We start from the raw sequence: 21503 nt of genomic DNA, 5'->3' as shown, positions 1-21503 counted from the left end.
CTCAGTAGCAAGCGGAAAAGCAAGTATCTTGACTTTCTTAGGACTTTATTTTAATTCCCCCCAAAAGGGAGTGAAACTACCCACCTTGCAGAAGGACCACTCACCTGTGAGCTTGAACAAAATTTGGGATAAGTAATGCCTTCTTTGCAGGATGGCTGCAGGGGTTAAAAGACAAGTTTTGGATACAATGCTATAAATATTAGTTGATGTTTATAATAAAGAGTGAATGAGTGAATTTACCTCTTTTGGTACCTAGACCCTTGCTATTAGTTAAAAAAAAAAAGTGAAATGAGTATATTACTTTTCTTTTTTTTTTTTTTTTGCAGCAATGGGGATTGAACCCAGGGCATCTACCTCCAAACTACGTCCTCAGCCCTACTTTATATTTTGTATTTTGAAACAGGGTTTCACTAAGTTGTGGAGGGCCTCACTGAGTAGCTGAGGCTGGCTTTGAACCTGTGTGATCCTCCTGTCTCAGCCTCCCAAGTACTGGGGTCACAAGTGTGCACCACCACACCCGGCTTCAGTATATCACCTTTCGCAAGTCTGTTAACCAAGGATTGTACAGGGAAGGATTGTACCAATGCTGGTTGTTTGTTGTTACTAGAAACACTGGATGGACTCTTCCTGGGACAGTTGGCTAATTTGCAGCAGCTGGAAAATGTTCCTCATTAACATCTCTCTGTCAGCGTAGTGGTGACATTTCATTGTGGTAAGGTGTCTTTCACCCTGTTCCTCATTAACATCTGTCAGCAGTCAGGAAGTCACTTCACTGTGGCAGAGTGTCCTTTTCACCTAGTGTCCTAGCATTGTGCTCTCATAGACGGTAAGATCGTCACCAGTGTGGGGAGGCCTTTGACATTTATTCCTTTCCCCACCATGGGCATGTTTGTCACTTACTGGTTCTTATGTGTGTTTCAACCTTGTTAATAGCCATAAAACTTTGTGTGCCTGTCAAAAGAACAGCTTTGGGATGAGTCTTTGGTGTTCACAATAAGGAAATGCCCTTTGTTATTTTTATTAGGTGGCAGGGACTCAGCTCCGAATTCTGTATAGAAAAAGCACGTGGATTCAAGTCTTTCAATGGCTTCAAGACAACCCGAAGTGCCTGGTAAACTTAATTATTTTTGGTTAAATCATGTTTGCCCTTAACATTTTAAGCTAGGCATACATAGTTTTACCTGAACCATATATTGATAAGTTATTTCCTGCCACCAGGCTAGTATTTAGACTTAGTAGATTGACATCATTTAAATATGTTATCGCCAGGCATGGTGGTGGCTAATACCAATACTTTGGAGGCTGAGACAGGAGGATTACAGATTCAAGGCTAGCCTCAGTAATTTAGTGAGACCTTGTTTCAGAAAACAAGGACTGAAGTTGTAGCTCAGAGGTAGAATCCCCTGTATTCAATCCCCAGTACCACCACCAAATATATAATTATATAAGTAAAATAATCTTATTAACTACCAAACCATGGTATACCACCTGGCCATATGGTATAAGTCCCAAACCAGTTGAACATTGTGGCATATGCCTGTGATCCCAGTACTTAGGAAGCTGAGACAGAAGGATTGAAGGTTTGAGGCCAGCCTGGGCAACTTAGTGAGACCCTGTCTCAAAAGAAAAATTAGCCAGGTGTGATGGCATATTCCTGCAATCCCAGTGTTTGGGAGGCTGAGACAGGAGGATCACAGGTTTGAGGTCAGCCTCCACAATTTATCAAGGCCCTCAGCAATTTAGTGAGACACTGTTTCAATTAAAAGGCCGTTGGAGCCGGGCGTGGTGGCGCATGCTTGTAATCCCTGCGCTTGGGAGGCGGAGACAGGAGGATTATGCAGGTTCGAAGCCAGCCGCGGTGGCTTAAGAGACCCTGTTTCAAAAATATAAAATAGGTCTGGGAGTGTAGCCCGGAGGTAGAAGGGCTTCTAGGAACCCCAGTACCACCAAAAAAAAAAAAAAAAAAAATAATAATAATAATAATAAAAAATAAATAAAATAAAAGGCCCTTGGTTCAATCCCTAGTACCACCACCACAACAAAACTGAAACCTGAAGGAGAATAATTATTTCCCTTAAGGGTATATCAAGTGTGTTAATTTGTATGAAATATGAATTCTTATTTATATCAAGTAAGAATTCAGAATATCAATTCATATTGTTGCATAGTTTTATATTATAGAATATACCAATATAATTTATAACATATATTCTATACTATATATTTTATAATGTATTCTAAAATATATTATTTTTTGGGGAGAGTTTGGGAGTAGGATGGAAGTCTGGTTTAACCAGGCATTAGCCTGGTTTGATGGCACATTGACATTTTTTGTGAAAATGTTTGCAGGAACATTTTATGAGTCCTGTGTCTGTGTTGAGCAATAATTTCTGGGTTATTGAAGTCACTGATTCCTCCATGTACTGTTTAAAGACCAGATGACTTTTAAGTAAATCTGAATCACTCGGTCACTTCACTGATCCTCAGAACTGCATCCTATTTTTTGTTTGGAAACAGGGCCTCCTCAGTCGCTGAGGCTGGTCTGGAAGCTGTGATCCTATAATCTCAGCCTCCCAAGTACTGGGATTACTGGGGCGGGCCACCATGCCAGGCTTAACATCAAACTTTAGAAAATGTGGGTTAAAATTTGGTGCTAAATATGCATTGACTGCCCAGAATGGTTTCTGGCCTCTTTGTAAGAATATATCTTCTGGTCAATATTAACTGATTTTGTCCTGATTTTTAGGAAAGCTTTTGGGGAAAGCCTTTAAGATGTTTCTGAAAGTGCTCCCAAATTTGGTGGATTAATAGAATTTTCCCTGTGTCCCCCTACCTAAATTTATCTCTAGTCTACACCATCATGAGATTGTGTGCTAGTCTGTCTTTCATTGTTGTTGCAATGACCATACACTCCCTGTTACCTTTCCAAGCCATCCTGTTGCACTCATTGGTTAATGCTTTTATACTGTGGGGAGCACGGAGTGTCGGGTGCAGAGTGTGAGAGTGTGAGTCCTGGCTTAGGTCTGCCTCACCCTTGCTAGCTGGGTGATACTGGGCAAGTCGTTTAAGACCTGTGCCTGCGTTTCCTGAACTGAAAAATACGAAGAATATTTGCTTAGTGAGAGTAGATAAGACGAGGGATATAAGTACCTAGTGTGTTTGCTTTGAGATAAAGTGCTCACACCATAAAATTCACCCATTGAAAGTGACTATTTAGCTGGATGTGCTGAGACAGGAGGATCGCAGGTTTGCAGCTACATCGGCAATTTAGCAGGGCCCTCTGCAACCTAGTGAGACCCTGTATAAAAAAATAAAAAGGGCTGGGAGTGTAGCTTAGAGACAGAATGCCACTGGGTTCAATCCCCAACACTGCCAAAAAGAAAAAGAAAAAAAGATTATACAGGGTGTGGTGTTATATACCTGTAATCCTATAATCCCAGTGTTTAGGAGGCCCAGACTGGAAGATCACGGTTTCAGGGCCAGCCTCAGCAACATAGCAAGACACTCAGCAACCTAGTGAGACCCTCTTTCAAAACAAAAAAATAAAAATAGGGCTGGGGATGTAGCTCAGAGGTAGAATGCCCTTGGGCTTAAACCCCAGCACCAGGAAAAATAAAGTGAATGGTATAACGGTTTTTAGTATGTTCACCAGGTTATGCAATTGCTAATACTACTGTAATTGCAGAACATTTTCATCCCCCAAAAGAAACCTTTTATTCAATAGTAGTCATACCTTATTCTCTCCTTCCTCCCAGCCTCTGGCCAGTAATCCTTTTGGATTTGTTAGTGATTATTAATATTAGTAGCAATAGCCAGCAGTGGTGGCACACGCTTGTAATCCCAGTTAAAGCATGGAAGGTTGAGACAGGAGGATCGCAGGTTCGAGGCCAAGCTCAGCTACTCAGTGAGTCACTCCACAACTTAGTAAGATCCTGTTTCAAAATAAAGACTAAAAAATAGGAGCCAGGCGTGGTGGCGCACGCTTGTAATCCCAGCATTCGGGAGGCTGAGACAGGAGGATGGCAATTCGTGGACAGCCTCAGCTACTTAGTGAGGCCCTCCGCAACTCAGTGAGACCCAGTTTCAAAATAAAGAATAAAAAATAGGGCTGGAGGTGTAGCTCAGAGGTAGAATGTCCCTGGGTTTCATTCTCAGTACTGAAAAAAAAAAAAAAAAAAAAAAAAAAGGGCTAGGGTGTAGCTCAGAGGTAGAATGCTACTTGGTTCAAACTCTGGTATTGCAAAACAAACCAAAAAGGTAGTAATGACGTGGTAGTTTCTTGATCTCATTGCTGTTTAAATGAAGCCTGTGGTGATTCTGGACTTAGTGCCAGGCAGGATGATGTCCTGGAGAGTGGGATTATGTAATTTTGGCAGCAGGAAAATGTCACCTTGAAGGCAGGTTCTGAACATTAGTTCTGACATGAACAGATTCATGAGCCAAACAAAGTGAACCTTGCTCCCTGTCCTGGCACAGGCGGGAATGTCCTTGGAGTCAGTGGCCCGCGTCAGCGGTACATTCCAGCAGTCAGTTCCAATGGATAAGAATGGCAGGTCATCGGCAGCGCCCTGTGAGAGCAGTTGTCAACAGTTTCTGTGATGGAAATTTCTGCTCTTTAAATCATATAGAACCGTTGAAAGGAGACACGATGCCAGACAACGTATTGTTTTAAGTATTTCTCACAGCGCTGCTTTCTTTGAGGTAGGGAAAATAGCCTTTGGAGTCAGTCCTGGCTCAAGCCACAGCTAGCTGCTTCCTGTATGAACTTGGGCAAATCACTTCATCTCTGGGGCTTAGTGTCCTTATCTATAAAATGAGAATTGAGATTTCAGTCTTGCATGAATTGAGTGTTAGGTGTTAGTACTGCAGTGAGGTTTCTGTAGCGTAGGGAAAGCAAACTGAAATCAGACAGATTTGGGCTTTTAATTCTAAACTGCTTTGAAGTTGTGTGACCTTGTTCAGTAAACACAAAGTGTCAGAAACAGGAAGAAATTAATACTGTCACCTTCCTTGAAAGGATCAGCTATTCCAGAACAGTTTTTTTTTTTTTTTTTTATTCTTATGTGGTACTGGTGATCAAATTTAGATGTGTTTTTACCACTGAGCTACATCCGTAGCCCTTTTTATTTTCCAGAGACGGGGCCTTTCTAAGTTGGCCAGACTGGTGTCCTGTCTCAGCATTCCAAGTGGCTGGCATCACAGGTATATACTACATGCCTGGTCCAGAATAGGTTTTTTTTTTTTTTTCTGGTACTGAGGGTAGAACCCAGGGCCTTTTTCTTTCTTTCTTTCTTTTTTTTTTTTTCTTTTTTTCTTTTTTTTTTTTTTTTTTGCGGGTCTGGAGATGGAACCCAGGGGCACTTGACCTCCGAGCTACACCCCCTGCCCTATTTTTTATTCTTTATTTTGAAACCGGGTCTCACTGAGTTGCAGAGGGCCTCACTAAGTAGCTGAGGCTGTCCGCGAACCGCGATCCTCCAGGTCTCAGCCTCCCGAATGCTGGGATTACAAGCGTGCGCCACCACACCCGGCATCCCAGGGCCTTTTTCTACCTCCGGGTTATACTCCCAGGCTTATTTTATACTTTATTTGATAACAGGGTCTCACTGAATATCTGAGAGCCTCACTAAATAGCTGAGGCTGGCTTCGAACCTGTGCGATCCTCCTGTCTCAGCCTCCCAAGTGCTGGGATTATAAACATGCATCACCAAACCCAGCTTTTTTTTTTTTTTTTTTTGCAGTACTGGAGATGGAACCCAGGGGCATTCTACCCCTGAGATACACCCCCAGCCCTTTTTTTAATTCTTTATTTTGAAACGGTGTCACTGAGTTGCAATGGGCCAAAGTAGAAGCTGAGGCTGTCCTTGAACTGTGATTCTTCTGTTTCAATCTCTCAAATGCTAGGGATTACAAGTGTGTGCCACCAAGCCTGCCCAGAATAAGGTATTCTTGTTCTGACTCAAAAATAAGTGTTTCAAATGCAAGGTGTGGTAGCATACAGCTTATGGGAAGCTGAGGCAGGGAGATTATAAGTTGGAGGTCAGGCTAGGTAGTTTAGTGAGACTCTTGTTTTAAGATTGAAAAAAATCTGGGAATGTAGTTCAGTGGTAGAGTGCTTCGCTCGCATGCATGAGGCCCTGGGTAATCCAGTATCTGGAAGGCTGAGACAGTAGGATCTCAGGTTCAAGCTAGCCTCAGCAGTGCTTCAAAATAAAAAGATAAAAAAAGGACTGGGAGTGTAGCTCAGAGATAGAATGCTCTTGGGTTTATTTAGATGTACCATTCCCTGTTTCCCAAAAAAGTGGTGTTTCAGAGCCTTTCCTTCCTACAGATTAACTAATTTGAAGAAGCTGTTCAGTTGCTAAACCCATCCTGACAGCTGTCTCTGTTCCTAGCTCTTGGGCCTAATGGGCCTCTAGGCAAGATGTCCCTACCCATCGGGATGTGCCGCCGGGCATTCAGCTATGATGATGCCCTCGAGGACACTGCGCCCATGACTCCTCCTCCATCCGACATGGGCAGCATCCCCTGGAAGCCAGTGATTCCAGAGCGCAAGTATCAGCACCTCGCCAAGGTACCCGACCCTGATGACTTCTGGCAAACCCAACCTCTTTGTTCCTCTTCTGCTCCAGAAGCCTTCAGTGGCTCCTTGTACCCATAGAATTGGGCAGCACCCACTTCCTGTGTGTGTTTTCCATGCCTCAGCTAGAGTTGGTGGGTCAGCCAGTTTAAAACTAAAATGGTTATGTCTTCTACACCATAGTTTTCATGCCTCCCTTCCCTCCTTCGAATCCAGGTGTGAAAACCAAGCTTCTGAACATGCTCCCCATTCTGCATGATTTGGGTCCTGTCTGCCTCTCACCAGCTTCCCCACCTAGTGATCCTGGCCATGCAAGTTTCCTAAGACTTTGCACTTACTCTGGCAATGTATTCCCAAGTCTTTGCTTCCCATTGCTTAGCGCTTTACCATTCCTACCCTGTTCTCTCAGTTGTCCCCCGCGTTTCCCATTCTGGTTGCCTGACAAATAGTATCCTAAGATTTTGCTCCAACATCTCTTCCGTATGATTTTTCTGACATCTCCATCCTCCTGATAAGACCATCACTTGTACCTTTGAGTTCTGCGCTGTATCTTGATCACCATTATAATCCTGACAGTTCATTATTTTGTCACCCTCCATTGTTTGTTGTGGTAGGGGGATTGAACCCAGGGCCATCTACCGCTGAGCTATACCCTAACCTTTTTTTTTTTTGCGGTGCTGGGGATGGAACCCAGGGGCATTGTACCTCTGAACTACACTCCCAGCCCTAATTTTTAGTCTTTTTATCTTTTGAAACAGGGTCTCACTGAATTGTGAAGGGGCTAAGTAGCTGAGGCTGTCCTTGAACCTTGATCCTCTTGTCTCCACCTCCCAAATGCTGGGATTACAAGCCTTAGCCATCACGCCTGGCTTGATTTGTTATTTTAGATCAGTATTTGAACCTTTAGGGCAGTGGTTCTCAAAGCATGGTCTTGGGACCAACAGTATCACCTGAGAATTTGTTAGAAACATAAATTCTTTCTTTGTGGTTGTTCAAAATGATCTTTTTTCTTCCCTTTGGCAGTGGTGGAGATTGAACCCAGGGCCTCAGGACACATGCTAAGCAAGCACTCTACTACTGAGCTATACCCATAGTTCTTAGAAATATAAATTCTTGAGCCCCACCCAATCAGAAATCCTGGGGTAGGGCCAGCAAAGTGTGTTTAATGTGCTCTTCGGGCAATATTGATGTTCTGAAAGCTTGAACTCCTTAACAAATACTCTGATTAATCTAGCTGAGTGTCTGGTTCCGGAGTCAGTGCTTTGTGATCAGTGTCTGTGCTGCATTCCCGTGGTGGACATTGTAGTGTAGTGCATTAGACCGGCGTAGGAGGAGAAGGCAGTAGATTCGAGGGCTTTAAGTTTTGCCTTTCCCTTTATGAATTGGAGCTATTCCTATATTGTTTATCTATTATCACAATGGATAATATAACTGTCTACTTTGTAGAGACCACCCCTGCCCTCTCTTATAGTTGCTTTACTTATTAAAAATATTGCAAGTTGGGCACGGTGGTGCACGCAGCCCAGTACTTGGGAGACTGAAGTAGGAGGATCACAAGTTGGAGGCCGACTTCAACAATTTAAGTGAGGACACTCTTAGCAGCTTAGCAGGACCCTGTTTCAAAGCAGAGTAAAAGGATGGAAGTAGAATGCCCTGGGGTTAATCCCCAGTATCTACCCTCCAAAAAAAAACCTAAGAACCCCCAAACTTCAGAAACTTCTTTCCCAAAGGAGTAGGTTTAGGTGTGCAGCCCCCCTGCTCTGCTCAAGTACTTCCTTACCTCTCTTGAACAGGCGGAGGAAGCAGAGGCCAGTGTATCCCCTGCTGCCATGACCCTGTCAGCGGTCACTGACAGTGCGGACAAGGTCCCGGTGGTGAAGGCTAAAGCTACCCATGTCATCATGAATTCTCTGATCACAAGTAAGCACCTGCACTCAGTGAAGTAGAACCCAGCTGCATACAGTTCTACAATCAAGCCTGCCTTCGCATGTCCAAACAAATCTGTTTCAGTTTGGCTGCCGCATTCCTCAGTGTTGAAACTTCATTTAGGTGGGAGATTTCCCAAATGTTAAGCATCTCAGTTGATTTAGGAGCATTCTTCTCTTTTGTTGATGTGGTTTCATTTCCCGCATCAGCCGGTGTGGTCTTGGTCAAGTTACTAACCTAGAGACTGTTCTGCTCTGTAAAGTGGGGAGTATAGTCCGCAGGTTGAGGTGAGGACTAGGGCAGGGCTGGTGCTCCGGGCTGGGAGCTGCTGCTGACTGCCCCAGGCTCTGCTGCTGCAGCAGTACATAGAGCGTTTCCCTCTTGCCCTGTATTTTTATTTATTAATTGAACAGCTAAAAATGGTTCACCAGGAAGAGGGCCAGCTTTGGTGCCTCAAGAGTCTTAGTCTTAAGAATGTGTGATTGGTGCGCCTACGGAGGCCTGTTTTTAATCTGATAACAAGTTAACTACACGTTGTTCTCGAGGGCCTTCTAAGTTGCTGTGGGAAGTTAATTATACACAGCTCTGCCTGTCAGCCTCTACCAAGGGTAAGGTACATAGATGTTCTTGGTTGGCTTATTTATTTTTGAAGTACTGGGGATTGAACCTAGGGGCATTCTACCTCTGAGCTACAACTCCAGCCCTATTTTATTTATTTGGAAACAGAGTTTCACTAAGATGCAGAGGGCCTAAGTTGCTGAAGCTGGCCGCGAACCTGCAATCCTCCTGTCTCACCCTCCCAAGTGCAGGATTACAAGTGGATGCCACCATGCCCAGCCTTTATTTTTTGTTTTGAAACAGTCTCGCTAGGTTGATGAGAGTCTCACTACTTGCTGAGGCTGTCCTCAAACCTGTGATTCTCTTGTCTCAGCCTCCCCAGTACTGGGATTACAGGTGTGTGCCACCATGCCTGGCTTTGGTTGGCTCATTTTTTAAAGTCAAACCGTTGATTTCTCTAGGAGTTTGTCTTGAGCACTCTTTTTTGAGACTTTGCCCAGGAACCAAAAGTCCAAAGTCTCGCTTTGTTTTTTCCCCCTTTACTCATAAATGCATCATTTGAGTCAGCAACTTCTAGCAGTGTTAATAAAGATTAGCCATTATTCTTTTAGTACAGTGCAACATTTTCATTGAAAGTGCAGTTTACTAAGAAGTACACATTTTTACACTTCAGGTACTTATTTGGCATATGAACTTCCATATATATACATCATTGAAGATATAGTAGACATACCATTTTATTTTTATTTTTGTGGTGTGGGGATGGAAGCCAGCGGGATTCTACCTCTGAGCTACGCCCCCAGCCCTATTTATTATTCTTTATTTTGAAACAGGGTGACACAAGTTGCAGAGGGCCTCACTAAGTAGCTGAGGCTGGCCGTGAACCTGTGATCATCCTGTCTCAGCCTCCCAAGTACTGGGGTTAAAGTGTACACCACCATGCCCCACCCATTTTATTTTTTAATACTGCCATGACCTTTTGATGTTACCATAATCTTAAATTTTAAAAAACTGTATCTAAAATCCTGATATTGATCTAATATAATTAAATCCCATCAAGCTGGGCGTGGTGGCGCATGCTTGTAATCCTCGCGCTTGGGAGGCTGAGACAGGAGGATCGCACAGGTTCGAAGCCAGCCTCAGCTACTTAGTGAGGTTCTCAGCAACTTAGTGAGACCCTGTTTCCAAATAAAGTATAAAATGGGTCTGGGAGTATAGTCTGGAGGTAGAAAGCCCCTGGGTTCCACCTCCAGGACCACCACCACCACCAAAAAAAAAAAAAAAAAAAAAAAAAAAATCCCACCTAATTTTTTATTTTATTTATTTATATATATATATTTTTTTCTGCAGGTCTGGGAAAGAAACCCAGAGGCATTTGACCTCTGACCTACTCCATCTAATTTTTTAGATTTTCAGATCTATGTCTAGTCTATGTTTCAGAACTATGTCTATGGTATGTCTACTATATCTTCAATGATTATATATATATATATATATATATATATATATATATATATATATGGAAGTTCATATACCTGAAAAGACTGGAAAACATCTTTATGCATTTATGAGTTTTGTTTTTGTTTTTTGCTCCTATTTCTGATGGAAATGCTTCTTTAGTAGAGGAATGACCAAGCCAGATGCAGAGGCCCACACCTGGTATCCCAGTGCTTGGGAGACGGAGATAGGAGGATTGCAGGTTTGTGACCAGCTTCAGCAACTTAATGAGGCCCTCTACAATTTAGCTTCAAAATAAAAAATAAAACAGGGCTAGGGGTGTAGCTCAGAGCTAGAATGCACTGGGTTTAATCTTTAGTACAACACACACACACACACACACACACACCCAAAACAGCAACAACAAAAAAGGAATGATAGAGGCATAGAGTGTATCTGGTGTCTAGACTCTGGTCCACAGCTGCCACATTCCTGTAGTAGGAGTACATTATGTAGTTTGTTTTTAGAATAAGTAAAATTTGAGCCATCACTCATTCCACAGCCTGCTGACTTAGGAAATAACCAGGTCAGATCCAATGAGTATCTGCTGGGCCAGGCATGGTGACAGCCCGTCTCACATTAAGAAACTCGCGATCAGCAGACTTGGGTTGGTTAAGGCAGGTTGTCTGTGCTTTATTTATTTATTTTTAATTTTTTAATTTTTTTGTGGTACTGGGGTTCCTGGAAGCCCTTCTACCTCCGGGCTACACTCCCAGACCTATTTTTCATATTTTTATTTGGAAACAGGGTCTCTTAAGCCAGCGAGGCTGGCTTCGAACCTGCACCATCCTCCTGTCTCCGCCTCCCAAGCGCGGGGATTGTAAGTGTGCCACCACGCCTGGTGCTGTCTGTGGTTTAAATCAGGTTGGTACCTGGGTGCCCAGCCAGCCTGAATATGACCTGTTTCCTTTTGGCAAAGGTGGGTGATGAGGGTGGTCAGTCTTAGAAAGTTTTGTTTGGAGAATTTTCTCTGTCTTGGATATGAGCTGTCTTCTCCATGTTGCATTTCTAAATATAAAGACGTACCATGATGTATAAGTAAGAGGAAGGTAAGGAAGTTCTCCAGTCATCCTTTTAGGAATGACCTGTTTGTTAGCGTGGTGTGAGGGAAGGCGTCCTACTGGTGAGGGAACCTTTGCGGGAAGCTCACATTTACCGCATCAGGACCTACTTGGCGGAACCCTCCTCCTCGGATGGTCAGTGTGGTCTTTGGTGTGCAGTAAGTTAGAGGGATGGGTATGATTGTCATCTCTTCTATTCCCAGAACAGACCCAGGACAGCATTCATCGTTTTGAGCAACAAGCAGGGCTGAGAGATGCTGGCTACACACCTCATAAGGGCCTTACCACCGAGGAGACCAAGTACCTCCGAGTGGCAGAAGCACTCCACGTAAGCTTGTTATCATAGGAACTCTATCTATTTATTTATGTTTGGAGTACTGGGGATGGAACCCAGGGGCATTCTACCTTGAAACAGGGCCTCAGTGAGTTGCAGAGGCCTCACTAAGTAGCTGAGGCTGCCTGCAAACCACAATCCTCCTGTCTCAGTGTCCCAAATGCTGGGATTACGAGCGTGCATCACCACGCCTGGCTAGTTTAAGAATTTAAAAAAAGTTTAGTGGTGGCATATGCCTCAATCCCAATGACATGGGATGCAGAGGCAGGAGGCTAGCCTTGGCAAACAGTGAGACCTTGTCTCAACTACAACAACAAAATTTAAAGCCGGGCATAATGGTGCACATTTACAATCCCAGTACTTGGGAAGCTGAGACCAGAGAACCACAAGTTTGGGCAATTCAGTGAGACCTTGTTTAAAGATAAAAAACATTAAAAGGGATAGGGAATGCCTGTAATCCCAGTACTGAGGTAGAAGGATTGCAGGTTTGAAGACAGTGTCAGCACTGTAAGAAGACTCTCAACAACCTAGTGAGATCCTTTTACCAAAAAAAAAAAAAAAAAAAAAAAAAAAGGGCTGGGGATGTGGCATATAGAATGGAGGCCCCTGAGTACCACTAAAAAAAGGGGGGGGGGTGGATGGAGGTGTAGCCCAGTGGTAGAGCACCCATTGTTTCAATCTCCAGCACCATTAAAAAAAGAAAACGAAAAGCCGGGTGTGGTGGCGCACGCTTGTAATCCCTGTGCTTGGGAGGCTGAGACAGGAGGATCACACGGGTTTGAAGCCAGCCTCAGCTACTTAGTGAGGCTCTCAGCAACTTAGTGAGACCCTGTTTCCAAATAAAATATAAAAAAGGTCTGGGAGTATAGCCTGGAGGTAGAAAGCCTCTGGGTTCCACCCCTAGTATCACCAAAAAAAAAAAGAAAAAAAAAGAAAAAAAAAGGAACAAGAATAAGAAAGAAAACTTAAAAAAAAAAAGAAAATGAAAAAGGAACTAACAAAAATTTTACAAAAGAGTTGAAGGTATGTATCTTAGTGGTAGAGCACTTATGAATTCAAACCCCAGTACTACAAAAAACAAGAAAAGCCTTTATCTTTCATTCTTTCATGGCTTGAGGTATGGTTATGGGCAAGGGTGGTGGCATTCCTGGCTTAAGGAGCTCTTAACCTTATGGTTTCATTGAGGGCATGTTTTGCTTTGGTTTAGAAGAATTGAATGAAATCTTCAGTTCACAAGTGAGTATTTTGTGAATCACAAAACAAATGTATGTTTTTTTTTTGTGCCACAGTAATTATGAGGGAGGGAGAGGAAAATCAGGTAGTCTCAACAGAATTAAATTTAGTTGGAAGACAACATTATGCTTTGGGTTTTGTTTTTATTTCTGTGGTACTGGGGTTTGAACCCAGGGGCACTCTACCACTGAGCTGTCCCCCTACCTTTTTGTTTTTTTTTTTCCCAAGTCTCACTAAATTGGTTTTCTTGCCTTGAACCTGTGATCCTCCTGTCTTAGCCTTCCAAGTCCTGGGATTATAGGTGTGGGCCACTGTGCCTGTTTTCTGAGTTTCCTTTTTTAAAAAAATTAAAATTAAATGTGGAATTGGAATGATTTTTCTTTTTTTTGGTACTGGGGATGGAACCCAGAGATATTCTACCTCTGAGCTACATTCCTAGCCCTATTTTTTTCCCTCCCTCCCTCTCCTTCCTTCCTTCCTTCCTTCCTTCCTTCCTTCCTTCCTTCCTTCCTTATTTTTTGTGGGTTTTGGGGATGGAACCCAGGGGCATTCGATCTCCGAGCTATACCCTGTCCTCTTTTATTTATTTTGAAACTAAGTCTCACTGAGTTGCGGAGGGCCTCACTAAGTAGCTGAGGCTGTCCACAAACCGCAATCCTTCAGTCTCAGCCTCCCAAATGCTGGGATTACAAGTGTGGGCCACCACGCCTGGCTTATTCTTTATTTTGAAACAGGGTCTCACTGAGTTGCAAAGGGCCTCCCTAAATAGTTGAGGCTGGCCACGAACCACAATCAAATGCTGGGACTCCAAGGGTGCGCTGCCACACCTGGCTTTGGTTTTGCTTTTTCAACATGCTTCACATCACGATCCTTTCCTCCCTTTGTGTTCTCACTGTGCTCAGAGGCCCTCATCACACCCTACTGAGAATTCAAGTTTAGCTAGGCATGTATTCCTAGTACACAAGAACCACAGGTTTGAAGACAGCTTCAGCAATTTAGCGAATCTCTGTTTCAAAATAGGAAATAAAACAGGGTTGGGGGTACCTCAGAGGCACAACTGGGTTCAGTGCCCAGCACTACACATGTGTAACATGTTGAAGGGGGAATAATGTGGAGCTGGTGGCCTGTGGGTAGCGATGTAAGGTGTGATGGACTGCTGCACTGTGTAATGAGCAGTTCAGGTGATTTTTTTGCAGACTGAGTTTAAAAGCCACTGCCGTGAGGATCATTGTTAGGCCTTGATCAGTTTAAGCGCTCAGACAATCAGAGCCTTCCAGAAGGGCACTGGCAGTCTTTGGCAGTCTTTGAAACATGATTCACTAAGTTGCGGAGGTTGACTATGAACCTGCAGTCCTCCTGTCTTAGTCTCCCAAATACTGGGGTTACAAAGTGTGTGCCACCGTGCCTGGCTCCCCTTTTTGTTTTGCAACAGAATCTCACTAAATGCTGAGGCTGGTCTCATATCTGTGATCCTCCTGATTTAGCCTCCCAAGTATTGGGATTCCAGGTGTGCACCCCCTGCCTGGTGCAGTTCACTATATATGATGGTAGAATTGGCTTTGTTGGCCCATATTCTGCATCCTGACCACAGTAGTAGAATATGAGGATGGCTGAAATGCTACCCATCTTTTAATAAGTTGTCAATTTATGCAAATTGATTTATTAAGGGTTTATTTATTTATTTTGCGGTACTGGGGATGGAACCCAGGGGCATTCTACCTCTGAGCTATACGCCCAGCCCTATTTATATCTTTCATTCTTTTTTTTTTTTTATGGTACTGGGGGTGGAATCCTCCGGGCTATCCTCCCAGACCTATTTCATACTTTATTTGGAAACAAGGTCTCACTAAGTTGCTGAGAGCCTCACTAAGTAGCTGAGTCTGGCTTTGACCTGCGTGATCCTCCTGTCTCAGCCTCCCAAGCGCGGGGATTACAAGCGTGCGCCACCACGCCTAGCTATTCTTTTTTTTGAGACAGGGTCTCACTGAGTTGCCAATGGCCTAATTAAGTAGCTGAGGCTGTCCACAGATCGCGATCCTCCTATCTCAGCTTCCCAAATGCTGGGATTACAAGTGTGTATCACCATGCCCAGCTAATTTGTTAAATTTTTGAGAAAATTCAAAATCATTTGTTTGGAAATGTACCTTGGGCTAAGCAGTGGTCTACTGTGCATTAGCCTAGAGACACTGTGGGATACTGGGCGTAGGAGAACTGAGAAATGGATTTGTCTCTTCTTCTAGGCTGCTATTCTGTTGGAAGTATATTTATACTACTGAGGGGACCCAGAGTAGCCCCTCTCTTCTTGTTATGGGAGAGAAGATAGGGCAGGCTCTGGGGAAGCATTTAGGTAAAGAGAAATAGCAAGCCTGAAGGTGGCTTTGAGAGTGGTAGGGTCTTCATATAGTAAGAAATAAAGCAAGAGAAGATCTCAAGGCTCTGTTTAAAAGGCCAAGATGGCCTACAGCTCCAGTTCTGGATTAACTACTGATGCCTACATATGGGAAAATTCCTTACCTTCCTGAAAAGCTGTAGTGCATAGCTTTTTAGCTCAGAGATATCTGAGATATTTTATAGAATAAGTACAACTGTTTAAAAAGACATAATTTGGCTGGGTGTGGTGGCACACACCTGTAATCATAGTACTTGGGAAGCTGAGATGGGAGGAAGCCACCCGTAGTAAATATTTGAGACTCTCAACATCGTGAGACCTTGTTTAAAAATAAAAATAAAATAGGGCTGGAGGTATAACTCGTTGGTAGAATGTCCCTATGTTCAATCCTCAGTACCACAAAATTATATAAATAAAAATAAAGCTAGGTGGGTGGTACACGCTTGTAATCCCAGTACTTGGGAGGCTCAGACAGGAGGATCACAGGTTCAAGGCTAGCCTCAGCTATTTAGTGAGGCTCTCTGCAACTTAGTGAGATTGTTTCAAAATAAAGAACAAAAACAGGGCTGAGGGTGTAGCTTGGAGATAAATACCTCTGGGTTCACCTGGTATGGCCAAAAATATTAAAAATTACAAAATTGCAGCTGGGCGTGGTGGCACTTGGTTGTAATCCCAGCATTTGGGAGGCTAAGACAGGAGGATCGCAACTCAGTGAGACTCTGTTTCAAAATAAAGATTAAATAAAGCTAGGAGTGTTGCTCAGAGGTAGAATGCCCCTGGGTTCCACCCCTAGTACCTAAAACAACAACAACAACAACAAGAAGAAAACAAAAACAAAAACAAAAAACCCAACAGCAAAAAAAACAAAAACAAAAAAACTACAGAATTGCATCTAGAATGGTAAAAATTTAGGTGTATCTGTAATGTACTCTACAGTCATTTTACTTATGTTTTTCCTCATGCTTGAAGTTAGAATGTGAAACAAATTGTTTATGCCCAGAATTGGCTATTTTGGGTTTGCTTATTTTGAAAAAGTCTCTTATCCATCTGAACAGAAACTAAAGCTACAGAGTGGAGAGACAACAAGAGAAGAGAAGCAGCCTGCATCAGCCCAGTCTACCCCGGACAGCAGCCCTCACTCTTCCCCGAAGCAGAGGTCCAGGTGAGCGATTCCTGGCCCTTGCTGGGCCTCCGTGTGCTTCAGTGGAGCTAGTGCTCAGACTGAGTTTGACTTAAGCCTTTGTTTTAGAGAAAGAGGTGCTAGTTTGTGTCGCGTCCCTAGGGCTCCGGCCCGCAGAGCCCCAGGAAAGAAGACACAAACGCCGAGTCTGTTGATGATCTTCCCTTTAATGCTTCCCCGGCGTTCCCCTGCATTCCCCCTCAATGCGCACAGCAGGCAAATATATCAGTCTCATAACCCCTCCCTCATCACTCCACCAACCCCAAGCTTCCCACAGCTAGGGCATGCGCATTTCTAATCCTCTCATAGGCGGGCTGGTGGTAGCACGAGGCACTGCGTCACTAATCATCCATAGGATGCCTGATAGGGCTCACTGCGCAGGCTCAGGGCACCGCCAGCCTCGTGAGCCTCGTGACTTGGCAACATGCCTAGGCGCCATCTTGAGTCCACGCTGGCAACAAGCCTGGGTGCCATCTCGGTCCAGCCGAGTGGGCCCCGACATATCTCCCTTTTTGTTTTATTAAAAATAAGGCTCGGGATCGTGCCTGTCTTAGGTTGTCGACCCTCAAGGACCATTCTTACCCGTCATTGGGAGAACAATAGCATGATTGTTTCCCTGTCTTAGGTTGATATGGTCCTGGGGACGATCTTACCTGTCACTGACTACCGATCCAGCATACTGAGCCATACGTGGGGAGATGAGCCAGCTTCAAGGGCTGCCAGAGCTTGCACCAATATGCGCTGTTGTTGCAGTGTGCGTTGTCGAGTTCGCCTGATATGTCCAACCATGAAACATCATGCTACCACCAGCAAGAATGCCCAGAATGCCATGCCACCCCAGTCTTTTAAAAAACCCAATGTTCCATGTATCAAGTCCATTCATTGTTGTACTGCGGCGACCTCTACGCGGGTAGAGCGATGGATGCTCGAAGCTCAATCATGGTGTGTTCAAATTCACGGCTCCAAGTCCCCAGAAGCATCTTGCTTAATTGACAAGACAAATTGCCTGCATGGGAGAAATTTACTGCACATACGTTATATATAGTCCAGATAATTGAGCTTGCTGAGCCATGGCAGCAGCCACATGTGAGGATAGAGCATTCATAGTGGCTGCAGTATTTATAGATGTCGCCAAAGCGGCAGCAGCTGTAACTGCCGCGGCCACAGTGGCCACACTTACAGCAATAAGAGCAGAAATTCCAAAGTCTCCAAGGGTGCATAGAAGCATTCTAGCAGAAAGTCAGAAAACAGGTATCAATAAAACAACCTAGACTATCAAAATCTCTACTGCCTGTGCTGATGAATGGGGAAAAAGAAAAGTTTGTGGATTTGAATATCACCCCCATACCTCCTTTGGATCCATCTGTAAAAATATTTGGCGCTCCAGCAATTGGTGCAGATCGAGTGATTTTAGGAAAAATAATAGGATGAGCCAAAACAAACCTGAGCCATGGATGTTGTGGATCTTTCCGCCCACGGACTAACCTCAGGTGTCTTCCATCTAAATCTGCACCAAGATTCTAACAGAGCTTCTTCCTTCTTATCTCTTTCTGGTAAAACAGGCCATATCTCCTCCTCAGGGGAATTAGAGGAGTCGCTTTCAAAGGACTCCTCATCCCTCTGAGAGACTGCCTGTTGACCATTCCCTGAAATCTCCTCTTTCGCTTTCACATTTACCCCATGATAAGTTTTACTTTGTTACAAACTCCTACACCCCTATCGTCGCAACACCTGCGAGCCTATCGTCGCAACACCTGCGAGCCTATAGTCGCAATTACCTGCGAACCTACACAGCGCTGTCCCTCGCTTATCCGCGAGCCCTATCTTATTTTGTCGCAAATTCCTGCGAACCTATCAGTCGCAAATTCCTGCGAACCTTCACAGCGCTGTCCTTCCCTCGCTTATCCGCGAGCCTTATCTTATTTTGTCGCTTACCTGCGAATTTTTGCTACGTTGTTTTTCCCGGCGTCTCGGCGCCACTTATCCCTACGTCGCTTACCTGCGAACCTTTTCCACGGCGTTCCCGGGTTTTGGCACCACTTGTCGCGTCCCTAGGGCTCCGGCCCGCAGAGCCCCAGGAAAGAAGACACAAACGCCGAGTCTGTTGACGATCTTCCCTTTAATGCTTCCCCGGCGTTCCCCTGCGTTCCCCCTCAATGCGCACAGCAGGCAAATATATCAGTCTCATAACCCCTCCCTCGTCACTCCACCAACCCCAAGCTTCCCACAGCTAGGGCATGCGCATTTCTAACCCTCTCATAGGCGGGCTGGTGGTAGCATGAGGCACTGCATCACTAATCATCCGTAGGACGCCTGATAGGGCTCACTGCGCAGGCTCAGGGCACCGCCAGCCTCGTGAGCCTCGTGACTTGGCAACATGCCTAGGCGCCATCTTGAGTCCACGCTGGCAACAAGCCTGGGTGCCATCTCGGTCCAGCCGAGTGGGCCCCGACAAGTTTGCAGTACCGTTCTTTTGTGTGAGGCACTTCTAGAGGTGAATAAGAAGACATACTAGGATAGGTTTTATTCTCTTTCAGAGGCTGGTTCAGTTGTGGTTCCTCTACAGCCTTACCTGGCCCAAATCTTGGCACCATGGATCCTGGAAGTGGGGATAAGGATAGAAACTTATCAGATAAGTGGAGCCTCTTTGGACCAAGACCCCTTCAGAAGTCTGATTCTGGTAATGCAGCACCTTATAAAAAGAAAGCAACAAAGATGGCAGGCATTTTACCATCTTGTGCAGTGGGCGTCCTGATTCTCTGATCATTTACTCTGTGGTGTACGTTTATAGGAGGTTTTGCCATCCAGGCCTACAAAGGAGCCCAGAAGCCCTCTCCCATGGAGCTGATCCGTGCGCAGGCCAACAGGATGGCTGAAGATCCAGCAACTTTCAAACCTCCCAAGATGGATGTCCCAGTGACGGAAGGGAAGAAACTACCGCCACGGACCCATAATCTCAAACCCCGAGACTTGAATGTGCTCACGCCCACTGGCTTCTAGAGGGCTTTCTATCTCTGGGATTCTGGATGAAGGGTTTCTTGCACCTCACTCCCCCTTGACTTTGGCTCTGGCATAGGAATAATATATTTAAAAAGTCTACGAGGCTAGTACTGGACACAAATGATTTTGTTCATTAGTGCAAAGCTTGTCTTTATTTTAAAGTCACACTAAAACTGTGTGAGCCATTGACATGTCTTGGCGTAGAGATGCCTGCTGACAAGTGTGAGTGACTGTGCTTGTGCTGTGTTCCAGCTCTGTCAGGAGAACCTAGGACGTGAGATCTAAGCAGAGTCAACAGCTAGACTTAGTGGGACTCCCATCTTTCTAGGCTGAAACTGGAGTCTTTTAGTTTTTTGCTCAACCCAGTGGAGCGCTCTGTCCTGCAGCCAGTTCATTGGAAGAATGCTTCTCTTCTTATCACAGAACAAATACTAGTCATGCATATCCCTTCTTGCACTTTAAAGTGAGATTAGTTTAACTCTGATTTGGTTGAAAATTTCCTTAGGGAAAAAAATTGAGCGTACTGATTTGATATTTATAAGTGGATATTAAGCTTTTATTTTTTTTGGCAGTGCAGTGCTAGGGATCAAACTTGGGGTCTTATACGCCAGGCAAATGCACCACTGAGCTACACCCCCAGCTTTTTTTAGAGTTAAGAAAATGTTAAACTTTCTTAGAGTTAAAGGAGATGATATTACATTTAATTAGAGATTTGAGGTGCATGTGAAATTAGTGTCATCTTATTTTGATCTGTGTAGGGTCAGGGCCTGAAACTTTTTTTGAGTGGAGGTGAAGGAGTTGAAAATTTCTATCACAAAAGCTTATTTCACCAAAATGAGTCTCATACCATTATACAACTTAACATTTCACTGAGGAAGAGTAGAGAACTGCCTTTTATTTCTTGTCACTGTACATGTTGCTTGTCTCAGAACACTTGTTTTTGTTTGGGGTAGTAGTGTGTTTACATATGGAGCTGATCTGTTCATAGAGAAGCCCTCAAATCTAAAATTGTCAAAACAACTAATTTATTTGTCTTCTGTTATGATCTCTTGTTTTGATAATAAAATTCCTGACCACTGTTTCAAGTGTGAGTATCTCTTCTTAAGAATAGCCGTTCTAGCTGGGTGTGGTGGCACATTCTCATAATCCAGTACTTGGGAGGCTGAGGCAGAAGGATTGCAGGTTCATGACCAGCCTCAGCAATTTAGGTCTAATGCAACTTAGACCTTTTTTCAAAATAAAAGAATAAAATAGGGCTGGGGTGTAGCTCAGAGGTAGAATGCCCCTGGGTTCCATCCCCAGTAACATACACACACACACATACACACACAGCCATTCTGTCTACCCACAATCACTGAACCTAAGCATAGTAAACTTGGTATTTTGAAAAATTGTTGCCTTTTTATTGTATTCTTTTAACATTAAATGTTTCATAACAACCTGTCTTTTTGTTTCTATGCCCCCCTTTGATCTTAGTAGACTGGCCACAGTCATATTCATAGGCAATATAAAAGTCATACAGAAGACTGTTCTATTATGGAAAAACAAACGTCTTCCCAGAAAACAGGTTGTCATTATCTTGAATGATAAAATATCAGCATATAGTTTGTTCAGCAGAGGGATTCTTTTTACATCTTGAATGGAAATGGTAAACAGAGTACATATAGTATTACTTGTTTCAAAAAAGTATGTAGATAAATAATTTATTAAAAATATATATACACCTTGTATATCTAAGTCATATT

At 43.9% G+C, this 21503-nt stretch overlaps 1 protein-coding gene across 3 annotated transcripts; it reads left to right on the top strand.

Annotated features, from left to right (window-relative positions):
- Positions 1-1083: 1083 nt before the first annotated feature.
- KIAA1191 lies at positions 1084-19758 on the top strand (the record flags this gene model as incomplete). Of its 3 annotated transcripts, none has more annotated exons than XM_080705752.1 (7): positions 1084-1111; positions 6396-6574; positions 8377-8500; positions 11826-11950; positions 16634-16740; positions 19296-19438; positions 19550-19758. In XM_080705752.1, the coding sequence occupies 7 exons, from the start codon at positions 1084-1086 to the stop codon at positions 19756-19758; spliced, it is 915 nt and encodes a 304-aa protein (XP_080561878.1). The 3 variants fall into 3 exon arrangements, with proteins under 3 accessions (XP_080561878.1, XP_080561877.1, XP_080561876.1); XM_080705751.1 differs by having other exon boundaries at positions 8374-8500; positions 19553-19758; XM_080705750.1 differs by having other exon boundaries at positions 8374-8500.
- Positions 19759-21503: the final 1745 nt, after the last annotated feature.

This window comes from Muscardinus avellanarius (assembly GCF_963383645.1).
Source record: "Muscardinus avellanarius genome assembly, chromosome: 1".
Taxonomy (NCBI): domain Eukaryota; kingdom Metazoa; phylum Chordata; class Mammalia; order Rodentia; family Gliridae; genus Muscardinus; species Muscardinus avellanarius.
The sequence above is the reverse complement of the archived record's forward strand: the minus strand, read 5'-3'. Positions and strand labels throughout refer to the sequence as shown.